Source organism: Camellia sinensis, chromosome 12, assembly GCF_055761805.1.
Source record: "Camellia sinensis isolate YWXY chromosome 12, ASM5576180v1, whole genome shotgun sequence".
Classification (NCBI taxonomy): domain Eukaryota; kingdom Viridiplantae; phylum Streptophyta; class Magnoliopsida; order Ericales; family Theaceae; genus Camellia; species Camellia sinensis.
The window spans coordinates 134965070-134982930 of NC_138972.1; the positions used below are offsets into that span (position 1 = coordinate 134965070).

Consider the following 17861-nt stretch of genomic DNA (forward strand, 5'->3'; position numbering starts at 1 on the left):
TATGCATATTACACAGAAATACAGTACTGAAGGAGAAGAAGAGATCTCCCAATAAAATCGGAAAAGAAGACAACAAAACAAGAAGAGTCTTACTGGAACAATTGTAGCTGTAGCTGAAGATTGTTCACCAATCTGCTGCACAGATACAACTGAGGTTGTGGTCTGGCTTCCAGTCAGCAGCCAAGGTTGTCCCCCAACAGCAAAATTAGACACATTTGTCTGGGACATTGGCTGATACTGGGACAAAGCATCAGCATTTCTTTGTGGTTGGCCTCCAGATGAAGTGCTAAACTGTAATACCAATTCAGCTAAGGGCTGAAGATATTTTGATGAGTCAAATTAATCAATCATAAGCTTGCAAAATCTTACAGTATACGATGAAGAGAGAGGCATTCGTGGGCCACTTAAACCAGGCACATAATTATTGGGAATCTGAGCATTTTGTGGGGGTTGTGGTGATACAGGTATACTTGGCCTGTTTGCCTGAACTTCTGGGATCATTATTGCCTGTGGTGGCTGCAGACCCGGTCTTGCAGGTAGTTGCTGCACTGGTTGAGAAAACTGAAAGTGTTGACTGTGAGAAGACAACCCAATGTTTGTGCGGCCAACCTGCTGAAATTGTTGAGAAGACACTGGATTGTAAGGCTGTGATTGTGGTGCTGGTACCACAGGTACTGGAACCACAGGTGGGAACTGCCACAAAATTTGATTAATAAATGGCTTGTTTGTATTGTATTTAGCATGAAAGTTAGAGGTCAAGGTTTTAAAAAGCGGCCGTGCCGCAACCATTACGTAAAGGTTGTGGTGGTTACCGCCACCGGTTATGGCCGCTATAGCGGTGTGCGTGTGACAGAAATTCACAACCGCAACGGGCGCCGCCATTACGTAAAGGCTGGAACGGCCGTTACATTGCCGCTACAACACACTATTACAGCCGTTATGACCATTACGCTTCTATTTTTTAAAATACATAATTTTTTTGTATATAATTATAATGCTCTTGTCTTCTTTCTTTTTTTCTGGTTACATAGAACTTAAGTAAAAATATTGTCTGTAAATGTTTTGAATGTCCAAACTTGAAGTTCTATAAGATTTCATTACTTTTTCACTTTAATTATATTTGAATATTAACTTACATCTATTTCTCTTATGTTAAATTTATTGAACAAAATTTAGATTTCATGTTATATACTTTTTACATTATTATATTGACATTTTGTATTTTGAACTTATGTTTACGAGACTATTATTTTTAATACTAAACACACTTAAAATTAAGTAAATTCAACAATAAGAAAATTCTTCCTAGCGACTTAAAACTAATATAAAAAATAGTATATATATTGGATCATGCTTTAAAACTAAACAAAAATACTAAAAAACATTTTGAACCTCACTAAATGTCATTATGAAATAAAAACATACGTATCAATATGTTTTCCTAAAGTTGTGTGAAGAATTAAAAAATTAAGGGTTCCAATTGCCGCCACCGTTACGCTACGTTGTTTCATCCCGCAACCGCGTCAACGCTACCGTTACTATTATGGTAACCGCCACGGTTATTTAAGACCTTGTTAGAGGTCTTTATCAAATGCAGGGAAGAAGACCCTACTTGCATTGACATGGAAGGAGGAGCACCTTGAAGAGGACCCAGGGGTATAGGAGGACGCAGAGGCTTTCTCAGCAACAAAAAAAGCAACAGAAATAAGCAAAAAGCTAGCACATACGCAACTATTGAAGAGAAGAGCCAAAGGTAAACACTAGGTATCCTATCAGTGATGTTTGATTCTCGAGACAATAGTTGAAAATATTACATACTTTTGAACTAAAATTAAAGAACTGATAGTTGAAATTTTAGAAAACAAAAAATAGACAATATAAAAGCCCCTTTCCATGATTGTTATGTCTCGAACAACAATACAATGCACACACGTTGATCTTATTCTTAGCTCAGGATATGAATTTTTATGACAATCTCGTTTTGAGCAACAAGTTACAATTGCAAATTTTGGATATTTTAACTGCTAAGCTAAAAAAAAAAACTACAATTTAATATTTCATTCATGCTGAAAGTTAAGGTTTAGCATACCATCAGAGATTCACCCAAAGAATCAAACATAAACATGATGTACGAAGTAGATACTCGTAGTACACTAAATCTGTGTTCCTTCAAAAACTTTGAAGTGCTTAAAATGCAACAATGGATCTCCCTTTAGTTCTTAAAAAGGATTAATTGTGACAAATAAAATGCTGCTGCATACACTAAAAAACATGTGCAAACACACACACAAAGAGAAGTTTCACACTTCACCTTGATTCAAGTACCAAAGAAGTCCAATATCATTCAGTTTAGACACACTCACACACATAGAAAGAGAGATAGAAAATCTTCACACTTCAACTTTATTTTCAAGTAGTAAAGAAGCCCAACATCATTCAGTTTATGAAATATACAATAATTAAGATAGCTTCAAGGAGCAACATGTAAGCCCTAAAATCACAGTTGCCAAAAAAGGGAAGCTGAAGCAGGAAATGGAAACATGAAACATGCCCTGAAATACCATGGGAAATCGAAAGCAATAATTGATTGGGAAACAAATTGAAAGCATATTGGAAAAATTAAATAAGAAACTTCTTAAATGCCAATATGAAACACCACAAAATTGTATGGTAAATGAGAATATTGGGTAATATAGTTAAAAGGAATTTTGAAATTTTCTGTAAACTTTGTGTATCACTATTAGGAAAGACAAATCTTTGAGAAAAGAAATGGTAAGAAAAAAAAATTGAGTGAAACTATACAAAAATGTTTCTTGTAAGTTTCTTGGAAGTTTTTAAAATTTTTCTTATGAGCATTCTTGAAATTTTCCAGATATTGTTCTTGGAAATACTTGAAAGTTTTGTCCTAGCTTCTGAAACAAGTTCCGGGGCATCACAATATCTTTTTCTTCCTTATTTTGATTTTGGTTTTTGTATTATGGATCTTGGTTTATGCTTTATAGAATTTCTATGGGTGAGCTGGCAAGTATTTTATAAAGCAACTTGGGCAAAGCCACCAACCCCTTGGCTCCATGCGGGCCGGCCGAAACCAGCATTCTGAACAAGCGGGATCCAGAAAAAGACAGTCTCCACTAGCTCATTCAGAAGGTTTTGTGCTAAACGACCATAGTGATCTCCTCTAGTACCAACTGGTACATCAGGATCTAATTGATCATGATGAACATCGTAAGGTGTACTTCACCTATCCTAGCATACCCCTGGTTGGGATGTGTAAAATTAGAGGATTTGTGTAAAATTGAATCATAGGATTAGTGCTACAATGAATCATTAGGTTTTCAAAGATCCTAAAACGTAATTTTACACCAATTTCAATTTTGCACAAATTGAGATTGGGGATTTGTAGATCCCCAATTTCAACATCAATTAAGCCTAATAATTTTACACCACGAAAAAAAAAAAAAAAAAAAAAAACAACAACAACAACAACAACAACAACAAATTAGACCCTCAAAATTATAAAAACATACCTTAAGTTTGTCAATGTTTTTTGTTCACAGATCAATCACGAAGAAGCAGCACTGATGTAGACAAAGAGAGTTTGAGGAAAACGTCAACCATAGAGAAGCAAACACCAGTTAGATGGCGGTGTAGACGTCAACAATGGAGATGGCAGTGTTCATCACAAAGGGGTGAGACAATGGGCTGATGGCATTGTAGAAGTGTGAGAGTTTGAGGCTGCTTCCAGCGAAGGCGGATGAGTGAGAAGAGCGAGAGAGAACATAATTGCTTGTTGGTAACTTAGGGTTTGAGGCTGTGCTGATGAAAAAAAGAATATATATACATGTGCGTGAATGGCTTAGATTAGCTCTAGGTATTTCCATGGATGGCTGAGATCAAATACATATTACCTTTAATTCAGAGCGGTTCGGTGCACACAGTTTCCAGATCATAATGACTGAAAACCGAACCGGACTTTGGTTTTTTATTCTTAACAGAACCAAACAGACCAGGATAATGAAGAAAACTGATCAAAATCTGCCGGTTCAGTCGGTGCAAGTGATTTTACGGCCGGGGGGGGAGGGGGGGGGGGGGTTTCACCCCTAACATTGGGATAAGGCGGTAGGAGATCATCAGCTTAAGGCAAGAAGGACGGATAAGCTCCATATTGAGTACTTTGACAGTGAAGTACTTCTCCAAATAGGAAGAACTCTTGGTAAACCTATTCAATTGATACAGTTACTGAATTGGCTATGTGAGGTCGTTTTGAGAAAATATGCATTCAAATCTAGCTTCAAAATTGGGTTGACCGATTGTCGCACTAGATGACTACCGGAAAACCCTGCCTTGATTGTTTTCAGAAAGCGCCTCCCCTTTTTAAACGAGCCTCAAGGATACCACCTTTCACTCTAAATTTACCGGAATAAAGCCATGAAAAAAAAAAAAAAAGTGTGCGCAATGAAATGATTTCTTTGACAACTTTTTCATATCAAAACCTAAACTGAGGCACATCACAAGCCTTCTAAAGCCATTAGCGTGCATACAAATACTCAAGAACATATATTTTGATAATATATAAGAACAATAAAAAGTTATCCTCAGGACAAACTACCTGCATGCCAGGAAATTGAGCATTATTGGCCATACCAGGAATGAGGAAACACTCTGAAACAATCACAACCATTAATATATGTTAGTGATCTTCACAAAACCATTGTATTGTAGCATATACAGCAATTACAATACCATGATACCATCAAAACAGAAAGAAAATGGAACATTAGTTAGTTACATAGTGGAAAACTGTGATTGTCAGGACTCGAGCAAGCAACAAACCAAATTACTTCATTCCCTGAAGAAAGTATATTATGTCGAATAAAGGTACACATGCTGCTATAGAATTCTATAACAAATAAGGAGATTCTAGCAATAGTTAAAATAACATCAAGCAATAAGATTCTACCGACATCATTCTAATTTTTACCTTTCCTACGACTCCATTTTAGATTGCATGAATTATTTTAGGAAGTCAAATAGAAATGTTTGGTATTGTTCTAAAAAATATATATATTTCGGAAACAAAAGCAGCAAAAAGTTTGGTAACACCAACTGTTTTCATATCGTTTTTATTTTTGTACGAATCCAGTGTTTGATAATTCATAAAAACAATTTCAAAATATTCCCCAAAATGAAATATCTTCAGAAAAAACTCTTCCAAAAACAATTTGCCAATAGAAATTTCCATATCAAAACAACAACAGTATACAGAAATGACATCTTACTAAAACCCAAATGACTGGGTGTATGAAAATCAATCTCTTCCCGTGTAACTTCAAATTGATTCCCTCTTCTGAATCATTTTAATGACAAAAATTATTTATTCAAAGCAAAAATGAGGGTAACCCACCAAATAGAACCATCATGAAAACCAAACCCAAAACACATAGGAAATTTTAGAACACGTACATGCAATAACCTAACATACAATCGACAACTAAACTGCATGATTTGGGGGGTCACACAAAAATCCTTCAATTCAATCTATGCCACTCAAAATGGTATTAAAGATCGTTACTTCATTATCAATTAAACTTCAATTCAAACGATTAACCCAACAATCCAATCAGAACCCCCAAATTCAATCCTCTGTAAGGTGAACTCGTACAAACCCAGAAAAAACAACATCACACCCTAATTGTAATCTAACAACCCAGAGCTAACAGTGTCAAATTCAACCACATTGAACCAAAATTGTGATTGAACGACGGTCGATTAAAGGCATACATATATATATATATATATGAAGTGTATGTGATGATTGAGTGTGAAAGAAAAATATCGAACCAGCGATTATAGGGTTGCTTGAAAGAGGAGACAGAATTGCAGAATGCGAAGTAAGTAGGCGACAGTGGCTTGGGCCTTGGCCGAATCTTAGCGAGGTTTTGAAATCAAACGGAAGGAGAGAGAAGGTGGTATATATATATATATATGTATGTATAGGTAATGGAGAAGCTATCACTTGGGACCTTTTCATGCCATTTTCATATGCGTCTTTACTATATATTTTTTTTTTTTCTCCCACGTTAAGCCAAATTACTTTTTTAATTTTCAAATTAAGTCTAATTTAAAAGGAATTCTCAAAATAGGATAAAGCGTTATTACAAATTACGCTTTTACTATTTGGAGCAAAAAATTTGTCAAATAGTGAAAGCGTTATTACAAATCACGCTTTTAATTAAGAAAGCGTGATTACAAACCACGCTTTTAAGATAAATTTATTTTCAGAAGAAAACGTGGTTTAAAACCACGCTTTCACTATGCTTATTTGTTTTCTGAAGAAAACGTGATTCCAAACCACGCTTTCATTGTGCATTAGGGGTGAGCAGCGGATATACCGATCCGCCAAAACCGACCGAACCGAACAGATCCGCCGCATTTTGGACGGATGCGAGATGACGAGCGGACGGTTGCGGATTGATTTTCTCCAATCCGCCAATTTGGCAGACGGATGGCGGATTTAAGATTCCTTTGGCCACAACTGAACCGCCAAACCGCGAGCACCCTTAGTAATTTATAAGACTTTGTGTTTTCAATTTGTTTAAATATTTTGTTTGTGTTTTCAATTGAAAAAGAGTTCAAATATTTTGTTGAAAAAAAAATTTCAACTTGAATATATTTTTTGAATTGAAAAAAATAAACGTATTATTTTTTTATTTTTAAATCTAACTCTAAAAGTAATAAATAGAAAATATGATATATGCTGGTTGATTTTTGTTTTCAAAAATATATATAAATGTAACAATACAGAGACATATAATCTTTACTATTACTCTGTTCATGGTTTTGGTGGTTTGAATTGTTTTTATATTTTAAGAACCATAGATTGTAATACTTTATGTGAACGAGACATGCTGTGATTGTAATATGTGGATGAGGCATGCAGTGATTGTGATAATTTAAAATTTCAAGCTTTCTTTCTTTGGATGAGACATGCAGTAATTGTAATACTTTTTTAAGTCATTGACTGTAATATTTTTTTTTTTTTTTTAGGAAGTGCACAAGTTGAACTATGTTGAAAATTTATAAAATTTCAAACCGCCAAACCGATTCGTATCCATCCGCCAAACCGCCAAACCGCCAATCCGCTCAATCCGCATCCGCCGGATTAGCGGACGGATGCAGATTGATTTTCTTCAATTCACCAATCTGACGGACGAATGGCGGATTGGAGGTTCCGTGGCCGCAACCGACCCGCGCGCCACCCCTACTGTGCATATTAGTTTCTTAAGAAAATGTGATTTGCAATCACGCTTTCACTGTGCATATTTGTTTTGTTAAGAAAACGTGATTCACAATCACGCTTTCATTGTTGATAAATGAAAGCGTGGATTGAAACCACGCTTTTACAACTTATATAAAATCCCAAGCCCTCTCATTTGCAATCACGTTTTTTACACTCACGTTTTTTTCGACTCTCGCTCTCGCTCTCTCCTCTGCTCTGCTCTCACTCTTGCACTCGCTCTCCCTCTACTCTCAGACTCTCTCTCTGCTCTCACTCTTTGTCTCTGCTCTCTCTCTGTCCGTGGTATGGCATCTATCTCTCTTTGTCTCATTTGAATTTTATGTGTTTATTGTGTTTGTGAAAATGTGAATGTGTGGTTTTGAATTGGTAAAAAATGTTGTGGTTTTGAATTGTGAAAATTTTGTAGGGTTTTCAATTGAATGTGAAATCATAAATTATGAAATTAGAAATTAGGGTTATGAAATCATAAATGCGTTAGGGTTTTGAATTATGAAATGTGTGGTTAAATGCGTTAGGTTTTTGAATTATGAAATATGTTAGGGTTTTAAATCTGTGGTTATGAAATTATGAAATCATAAAATGTTAGGGTTTTGAATTGTGAAATCAGAAATTATGCTTGTGGTTTCAGAAATTAGGGTTTGGAATTTTTTGAAATCAGAAGTCAGGGTTTGGAATTTTGCTTGTGAATCAGAAATCAGAAATTATGCTTGTGAATCCTGTCTATATTTTTTGAAATTAGGGTTTGGAATTTTGAATTGTGAATAAACCAACCTATATTTGTTGAATTGGAAATTTTATTTTTTACTTGTTAATAAAAGGAATTTTTTTTAATTAAGAATAAAATTATGCGAATTGAAATTCATATAATTGAGAATTGTTAATGTTATATTATGAAATTCATATAATTGAGAATTGAGAATTGAAATTCATATTATGAAATTCATGAATTGAGAATTAAGGTGGACTGACAATTTCAATTCGAGGTCCACATGCTTACATATATATGATCATTTTGTTTCAGAAAATAAGACTGTAAACTGTATGATTGAATTCAAAATCTTAAAATTGAAATGAATCTGAAAAAATCAAAAGTTGAGAGATTTGGAAAAAAAAAATGAATTTAGTGCATAACTGCCCATATAACTAATATAGGGGTATTTTTGAAAAACCCAAAATATGAGACATAAACACACAGAGAAGACTTCTCTTTATAATAGTACTACATATATATACACCTTTATTCAATATTTCACTTGGTAATATCAAGGTGGGGTTGTATACTTGAATATGCCGTCTATTATACTATATGAGAAATGGTATTTGTCACCTGATTTATTTCACTATACTATTTTACCCTCTAGGTATATTTATTCAATTCAAGACATTGTGCATATTTAATAAAGGGCAAATTTCACTTCAATGTGCATGTGCAAACTACCCATATAATTTGGAAATAACTATAATGTTCTTGTGGTTTGTGGACTAAATGAAGTATACCGCCAGATGTTCAATCCAATTTAACATCAAGTATGAAACATGTGCTAGGTCATAAGGGGGTTATGTTCTTATTTTCAAATATCAGAGGTAAATCACACATGGAGTAAAGCAAAGGGGGTTAAAGTCAATTTTATCTTTAAAAAAAATGACAAATATGAATTTCATAATATGAATTTCAATTAAAAATACTAAGTGTATAGAAAGATTAACGTTTTTTCCTAAGTTAAATTTCACGAAACTAATCTCTACTAAATGAAATTATACATATTGTGTACAGTTCTATGACCATTTTTGTATTCTTAGATTTATTCAAAATCTGAAGTTATTGCTGCTATGTGATTCAAAAAAAAATTTTGGCCACTAATTCAATAAACATTTTTGTATAGGACATCTATACATGTGTATGAATTCTAAAAAGGATCATATGAACTAAGCATATCCAATCTCAAAAAGAATGAGAATAAAAAAAGACCAATGACAACAAAGAATTAAGACAAGAAGTATAGTTATTTTGATATTTTTTTTGAATAAGGACAAGAGAGCAATGACAACAAAGAACCTTCATGCAGAAAAGATAAGAGTCTCCACATAGGAAGTAAATAAAAACTCCACGTAGAGATGAAATCTCAACTGTTGTTTTATACGAATAAAAATAAGTGAGAAAAAATGAGAAAATAAACACTAATAAACAAATTGAGACACAAATATACAGCTGACAAAATATAAATTAAATTAATGTTCACCTCTACAGTTCTTTCTACCCTGGAAAATATAAATTGACAAAAATGAGAGCGCTGATTTTTATAGGAAAATGTCACTTATGATATAATGTCACTTATAGGAAAATATAAATTGTCTTTTAACTCCCATAACTTCTTTTCACTAAGTGTCCGCCTAAACAAATTCAAATAACGAACACAAAAATAAAAGCAGGTTAATTTACAAAAATCAAATCAACACTGAAATGTTATCAAAACAAAGAACAAGAAACATGGAAAAAGAAAGTTTACATTTATCGTGCACATGAGCATGATGTTAATCGTAATAAATAATGAAAAAATGAGAACATAGGAGTTCCATAGACAGTTATGTCCAAACAAACCAACATTCTTTATGTGTGTTGTAAGATTTTTTTTTAAAAAGCTAAAAAATCCAAAACACAAGGTTTATTTTAACTCATATTATAATTAAAAAATGAATAATGATTGTTGGATTACAATTACTGATTACTTAAATAAAGTTATTGCCTCACAAGTAATTGTAATTGAATGATTTAAAATTCATTTAATTATTTTATAAGTAAAATTCGATATATGTATATTGTTGATATTTTAATGTTTATTGTTTCATTGAAGCAAGTATATGGCAACTGTTCCAATTATCTTCTACTGGGGGGAAAACATAATTCGGGATCCCGATGAAAGTGTGTCATATGATGTTGAGCTGAAAGGGATATATGGGGTGCAACTTAGCACCACACTTACCAATTTGCAGGACATGTTTATGTCCAAGGTGGCAAGTTACGGGGAAACTGTCCGATTAATCTTCAAATGTAGATATCCTTATCGCCAGTGGCAAGTAACCAACAAATACAAAATATTACCGATCAATGACGATGAGGCGCGAAACACCGTATTAAGTATCGGTGGAAGTTTCCAACCACCAAATTGTTTAGAAGTGTACATTGATAAAGAGGTTGTACACAATGTCCCGAATATGACACAGATGGATTCTCATCCGTTTACTACATTACTGACACATGGGATTGACACAACAGCGTTTCAGTCTCCTATGTATGAATCAAATGAATGTTATGCAGTGGGCTACACACAACAGACATTTCAGGGCCATGGTGTGGAATCAAGTTCACGTGGTGGATATGAGACTGAATTTCACAATAACACAGAAGATGTGCCCACCTACAGCCATCATACCACTCCAGTTGAAGTTGCTAGTAATATGGCTGAAACGGTGAATTATGTGCAGTTTGCTGATAGTAACATGTACGGTCCTGATGTTGCCCTAGACAATGATGAGAATGAAATGTGTGATGAAGAAAATTTATTGGGCAGATCAGATGATGATGATGAAGAAGATGATGTCGACGCTTCCGTTGACCTTGACAATGCCCCCATTCCACCTAGACCTGAAATCCCTTTCTATGAAAACATTCACATGGGTGGTGATTTTGACATTAGTAACTGCGATGTCGTTCCCTGTAACCAAATCTGGAACGCTGAAAATCCAGAGTTGGACAAAGGGATGGTTTTCGTTGATAAGAAACAACTTGTACATGCTGTGAAATTGTACCATGCAACAAATAATAGAGAGTATAAAGTCGTAACCTCTAAGCGAGACGCTTGGGTGCGTGCTTGCAAGCACGATTGCAGATGGTGGTTGCATGCATCTCTTAGTAAGAAACATGGTCTTTTTGAAATAAAGCAGTATAGAGGTCCTCACCATTGTTTATATTCACGAATGAATAGGGACCACACTAGTATTAGCTCCAGTTACATTGCTTCTCATCTTTTGGGACAAGTTCCGGTGAGTATACAAAATAAATTCTTACATATATATACATATTTGTTTGTTTAGAGTGTTTCACACCAAAATCATTTGACTTATAGGTATTGTCGTATGCAGAATGAATCGATATGCCAATTAAGAATGTCATCGAAGATATCAAAAAAACCATGAACTATAGTATATCATACAAGAAGGCGTGGCATGCAAGGGCAAATGCAATTAGAATGGTAGTCAGGGATTAGGATAAATCATATTGGCTTTTGCCTAAATTCATGCATGCATTACAAATATCTAATCCTGGCACCATCGTGCAATGGAAGCACAGATATACCGGAGGTACAAACATTATGCCCGTCTTCCACTTTGTTTTTTGGTCTTTCAAACCCGTCATCGATGGATTCAGATATTGTAGGCCTGTTATAACCATAGATGGTACATTCTTATACGGGAAATACACTGGTGTGTTGCTTGTAGCAACGATTATCACTGCAAGTGGCAAAGTATTACCGTTTGCATTCGTTGTTGTCGACAGGGAGAGTTTGAACTCTTGGTCGTTCTTCATTTCAAATATCAAGAAACATATTGTCATGGATCGATAGGGAGTGACTTTGATATCTGATCGAGCTGAGAGTATTTTAGCTGCTGTGAGGCGGCATTGGCTGAATCCCTCGCTCCAATTTGTTGGATATCATCGGCACTGCCTTCGACATGTTTGTAGTAACTTTAATACTAGGTTAAAAAAGAAGGAGCTGAAACAACTTCTATGAAAAGCAAGGAGTGCTCATCAACGACGAAAGTGTAATGGTTACTTAGAACAGATACAGGCTATTGACCAAGATGCCATCAATTAGGTTCACAAGATGATGTGGAGTGGGCCCTTTCGTATGACGGTGGATATCGGTGAGGGGTATTGACCAACAATGAAGCAGAGTGCTTCACTAGCATCTTGAAAGGTACAAAGAACTTACCTATCTCAGCTATGGTTGAATTTACATTTCGGCGGCTCGTAAAATATTTTGACGAGATGGGAGCCCAAGCTGAAATAGATGTACGAAATGAGTTCAAATACCCTAGAGAGATGCAAAAAACTATTGAAGATGGCATCGTAAAGACAAATACTTTCAAGTTGATATCGTATGACATGTTAGTTTGTAATATAAACTAAATTGTTGTTATTATGTTGTGAAGTTAAGTACACCTAAAAACATGAACTTGATTAGTTTATATTACAATTTTCTGATAGGCCCCGTCGCATATTTAAGGTGTAAACATCTTTTCGCCATGGACGAGGTCACAATGCACAAATTGTGCGGATGAATCAACCCACGTGCAGTTGTGGGAAATATAAGATAAGACGCTATCCATGTTCTCATATGCTCGCTGTAATGTCTGAATGTGGTGACAATCCATTCGAGTACGTTGATCTAGCATATAGGATTGCTGTATACATGAGGGTTTGAGAAACTAAATTCAATCCAATACCGCATCAAGATTATTGGGATGATCTGCAGTGGACCTTAATGCCTAATGTATTTCGTCTGCGAGAAGTAAAACGGGGTCGTACATCTATGTCTCGTATTCTGAATGAGATGGATATATTAGATAGGCGTTTGACCACTCGTTGCAGCGAGTGCCAACAGATAGGTCATGACAGGCGAACATGTCCGGCGCGACTTGGTCGATGAAGACTATGTAATACTTACATATTGTAATAGATCATTTTTTAATTCTTTATTTGTAATAGATCATTTAATTCTTTATTTTTTAATTTTTTATTTGTAAACGGAGTCGTATATTTAAATAGATCATTTTTTATTTGTAATAGATCATTTCCATTTTTTAATTCTTTATATATTGTAATTGTTTGATTTAACATACTAAACAAATAAATTAAACTAAATATGTATACAAAAACATTTACCTATATCACATAGGCCTAAGTTTTTTATTCTCTACTTGATTGAAAATGTTTATTACAAAATTTTAGTGAAAATCACATAGTTCTTCTACCATTTTAAAATTTATTATTTATGAATAAATTTAATATTTTCGAATGCTGCAAGCATTGTTTACATTTACAATCTATGAATCAGATCTACGTAATTTACAATTTTTATACTTTATTGGAACTTTTACCATTACAAAATCAATAATGAAGTTTTGTTAAATATGCCATAAATCTAATTAGCAACCTCTTATTGAAAAAAAAATTCTCATTCAATTTTTTCGCAAATATTTATATAGGAAAACTATCCACATGTTACTAGTCATTATTAAGCTTATGTAACTGAGACCCTAAAATTATTTTGTAAAAGATTTCTATATCAGTTATAGCATAGATAACGGTAGGTTCTGTTGAATTACTTATCATATTTAATGGCACATAAATTGATAAATTTAGATTTTAGTGAATTGCTTCCATATTAGTGGCACACAAATTGATAATTTTAAAATAATCGACCACATTTGCTTTTCAAGTCGTCATGTATGGAATAATTAGAGTTTGATTGTTATAGTTAAATTACATGCTCACCAATACAGTTTTTTGAAATAAAAATTAATTACATTTTAGTGAATTGCTTCCATATATGGTGTCACACAAATATAAATTTGTAAATAGTTAAGCATACTTTTCTTTTACAAATCGTAATTTATGGAATAATTACAGTTTTCATGTTATGATTAAATGAGACTTTTATTGTTATGATTTAGTATTTCACTTGTACAGGCTTCATGGCACATCTACCTGATGAGGTTCCACTTTTCAATCATCCACATCGGGCTAACAGTATATGGGAGGATCCGGTATGCAATAACGTTTGTTGGACTTTACGCTTACAATGAAAATATAGTGCTTTTTGTTTTATATTACGTGATAATGCTATAATTTAAACTAGTCATTCTATTATGTAGGACGAGGCACGCACCGTGGTGACATGCCGGCGGGGAGATTCTGTCCTATAGGAGCGTCCATTGGACCATAGAGTCTTGCAGTGTCTACTACGCGCAGGATTCTATGGTGTCTATCATATAGGCCATATTAGACTGGACCACTCACTCATCACTGCTGTCGTCGAGAGGTGGCGCACAGAGACTCATACATTTCATTTCTCGATTGGGGAGGCCACCGTCACATTGCAGGATGTATCTGTCCTATATGGTCTACGAATTGATGGGCTAGCAGTTACTGGAGCTGACCTATCATTGACAAAGGACCAGTGGATAGCCCTATGTGCTAAGCTATTGGGAGTAGCACCTACACCTACAGACTTACAGGCAGGTAAACTGAGGGTGAGGTGGCTGTCCGAGCAGTTGGCATGCTTGTATAAGATGCTATGTCGAGCAGCTCAGGTGGGTGCGAAGGAGATCGGAGGACCCCTTGTCTTGCTACAGGTTAGTAAGAATTTTATTACATGTCAATTCATATTATATGGCATATATCAGTATTGTAATTGCGTTCAAACTATTACAGATTTGGGCGTGGGAGAGATTGATTCGCATTGCCCCGTCTAGGCGGCAAGTGGTTGCTCCTGGTGAGGTTCCCATCGGCCAGGGAGACATGCAGCTGCCATTCGGACCTCGAGGTAGCCGGTGGAGGGTTGACATGGGCCACGAGGTCGTATCGACCCACGTAGTCGTCATGTATAGAGACCAACTTGACCGGATGATAAAATGGCGAGGTATGAAATTTAAATACCTAAATTTTAATTGTCATATGAAGTGTATACGTTTATGAGCGATTTTTAATAGACTTGTCGTTATTGTAATTTATCTGGTAGCCTTATGCTAGGGTCCTCAGTACGCTCCCAGACTATTGCCGACTAGGTGAGGAGATATAGATGGCAAAAGTGCCACTCATTTGTTTTGACGTGGTTGAGTGGCATCTCCCTGATCGTGTCCTCCGACAATTTGGTTGGGTCCAGTCTGTGCCGGATCGGTGCGGCACCAAGTGACGGTTGCATGCGACTAGGGGTGTTTGCAGTTTGGTTTGGGACGGTTTACGGTTCGGTTTGGACCTGCCCGTATCTATGCGGTTTAGGGAAAAGTCAACCCGCAACCGCCCGCAATGCGGTTTGCGATTTGTGCGGATAGGGTTCGCGGATGTGCGGGCGGTTTGCGGATTGAACTTTTTTTTCAAAAATTTATTTTTAAACCTTTTTTTCCTCTCATTTTTGAACAGATTCAGATTTGAGATTTAATAAAATTAACAAACACAATTAATAACATACAAAATTAACAGAGTTTGCGCTGAAAGTTCATATTTTCACACACAGCTACTAACAAATTCATTTTCCCAGAAATGGTAACAGGGCACTCGATAGAGCAAGTATTAACAGACAATTGCAGATATAAACAAATTCAACTAAGTATAGATATAACAGACAAGTATTAACAGGGTAAGTATTATTAACAAATTCATTTCAAGTACAGATATAAAAAAATAAAGATTTATCCAATGCAACAGTTCCACTCGATAGAGTAAGTATAACAGACAAAACGGAAAGTAAAACAAAAATATGAAAATACATAAAGCATTCAAAATTCAAAACCCAAAACTGACTCTGCTTGGTTGCCGAGAAACCAAAGGAAAAGGAAAGAAAAAGAAAAAGAAAAAAGGGGAAATGGACAACCCACATTACGCATTCTTTTTCAGTTACCAAAACCCAAACAAAACATCAACTCATCATTACCAAATAACTAAATAAGTAACTAACCAACTACTAATCAATTTGTTTTTTCTTTCTTACATTTTGTTCATTTCTTAATGGCATTTCAATATCCCAGAATCATTTTTCGTTTTCTTTATTTTTTTTTTCTCGGCAACCAAACACAGATTCAACATATTCCTTAAGAACAAACACACGTCAGAGAGTGATCGGTGCAGAATAAACAGATCAGATCAGATTCCAAAACAAAACAAACACACACAGAGAGACTGATGAGATGAGAGAGTGAGGGAGACAGATCAGATCAGAGAGATATCTGATATATATATATATATATATATGTATATATATATATAAAATAAAAAAAATCAACGATCGGGACGAGAGAGAAAGACAGAGATTGAGAGAGAGAGTTTACCTATGAGTAGATCGGTGGTGCGATGATCGATGCGATGAGATGAACAACGAGAGAGTGAGAGAGTGATCGATCGGTGTATGAAGATGAACAAGAACAACCAAACGAGAGAAGAAAGTGAGAGAGAGAGACAGTGAGGAGATGAGTATGTATGAGACTAAGAGAGTGAGGGACACGGTTTAGGGTTTTTTGTTTTGTTTGTAATAGATTAGATGAGATGGGTGGGTGAGATGGTAAGAGATGGACGGTTAGATTTGAAGGGGGGGAAGAAAAAAATAATTAATTAATTTAATACGGGCGGGTTGGGCGGGTGCGGTTCAAACCCGTAACCCGCCCGCAACCCGAAATTTATATAAAATCCAACCCGCACCCTACCTTAATGTGTTTGCGAAACCGCCCACGGGCGTGCGGTTCGGTTCGGGTAGGGTGGTTTGAGCGGGTCAAATAACCTTATGCCCAGTCCTACATGCGACTGATAGAAGTGGCCGAGCCAGCACTAATTGGAGTCTGTATCATATGCGATATATACAGCTGTGGGATGCCCGTCGCGACAGTATTGTATAAGTTGACTAGAGCGATGAGGTCCTCCCATCTTCTGACCCTTACATGTTATGGTATCGGCGACGTACACACCTATTAGTCGGTAATCCGAGCCACCTATTTGAGTCCGGATATCAGCGACTTGGGCCTTCTCTCGAGACATTGGTGAGTATCATAGTATGTGTCAGATAATTTTTAAGATCATAATTGATTTACTTTCAGTCAATTATAGCCTAATACGTCTGAATTTTTGTTCAAGTGGTTCGAGCTGAGAGGTCATATCACTTGGCTGAGGACGCCCTTTTCAGACATAATGGACAGCATGCGATGCAGGCCCTTGCAAAGATCCGAGAGTTATTGTATGAGGGGATCCAACATGCCCATCGAGTAGATCGTCTGCATTTTGGCTACTACGGTGTACACAGTGCAGCAGCTGCTCTAGACACATCAATCCCGTCCACGTCAGTGCCTTCCACTTCAGCGCCAGCCACAGCAGGTCCTTGGACTTCAGTCACCCCACCGCATGGTACCCCATACAGTTCTCCAGATTCCCTACACATACATCCTACCAAGCATGCTGACCCTGATTGGACACCGCCTCGATACATGCATGACGTTGTTACCCCACCCATCCAGTCACAACCTGCTTTTCTGGGGACTAGTTCGACCGCGACCATGAGTACACATGATGTATTTCTCACTAACATCTCCCACGTTAAGGATGATGCCCATATTGAGCCCCCTCCCAGAGCGCGAGGGAGAGGCCGAGGCTATGGTCGTGGCGGACGTTGAGGTCGGGGTGTGGGTAGAGGCAGAGGTCGAGGTCGAGGTCGAGGTCCAGCTGCAGATTGTGATATAGTTGCAGCAGATGAGAGAGTTTTACAGCTCACAACAGTATCCGATCTTCAAGTAGAGA

At 36.1% G+C, this 17861-nt stretch overlaps 1 protein-coding gene across 8 annotated transcripts in view; it reads right to left on the reverse strand.

The window, feature by feature from the left end:
- The window catches only part of LOC114294683 (pre-mRNA-processing protein 40A), a 31645-nt gene extending 25579 nt beyond the window's left edge, over positions 1-6066 (reverse strand). For 2 of the 8 annotated variants that reach the window (XM_082899962.1, XM_028238827.2), the window contains exons 1-5: positions 5842-6042; positions 4610-4662; positions 3528-3735; positions 370-693; positions 94-291 (exon numbers count right to left, since the gene is read on the reverse strand). In XM_082899962.1, coding sequence (XP_082756088.1) covers positions 94-291; positions 370-501 — 330 coding nt within the window. In that variant the 5' untranslated portion in view covers positions 502-693; positions 3528-3735; positions 4610-4662; positions 5842-6042. Of the gene's footprint in view, positions 1-93; positions 292-369; positions 694-3527; positions 4220-4609; positions 4663-5841 lie in introns of all 8 variants that reach the window. The other 6 variants (XM_082899959.1, XM_082899958.1, XM_082899961.1 and 3 more) reach the window with 5 other exon arrangements.
- Between the last annotated feature and the right edge of the window lie 11795 nt (positions 6067-17861).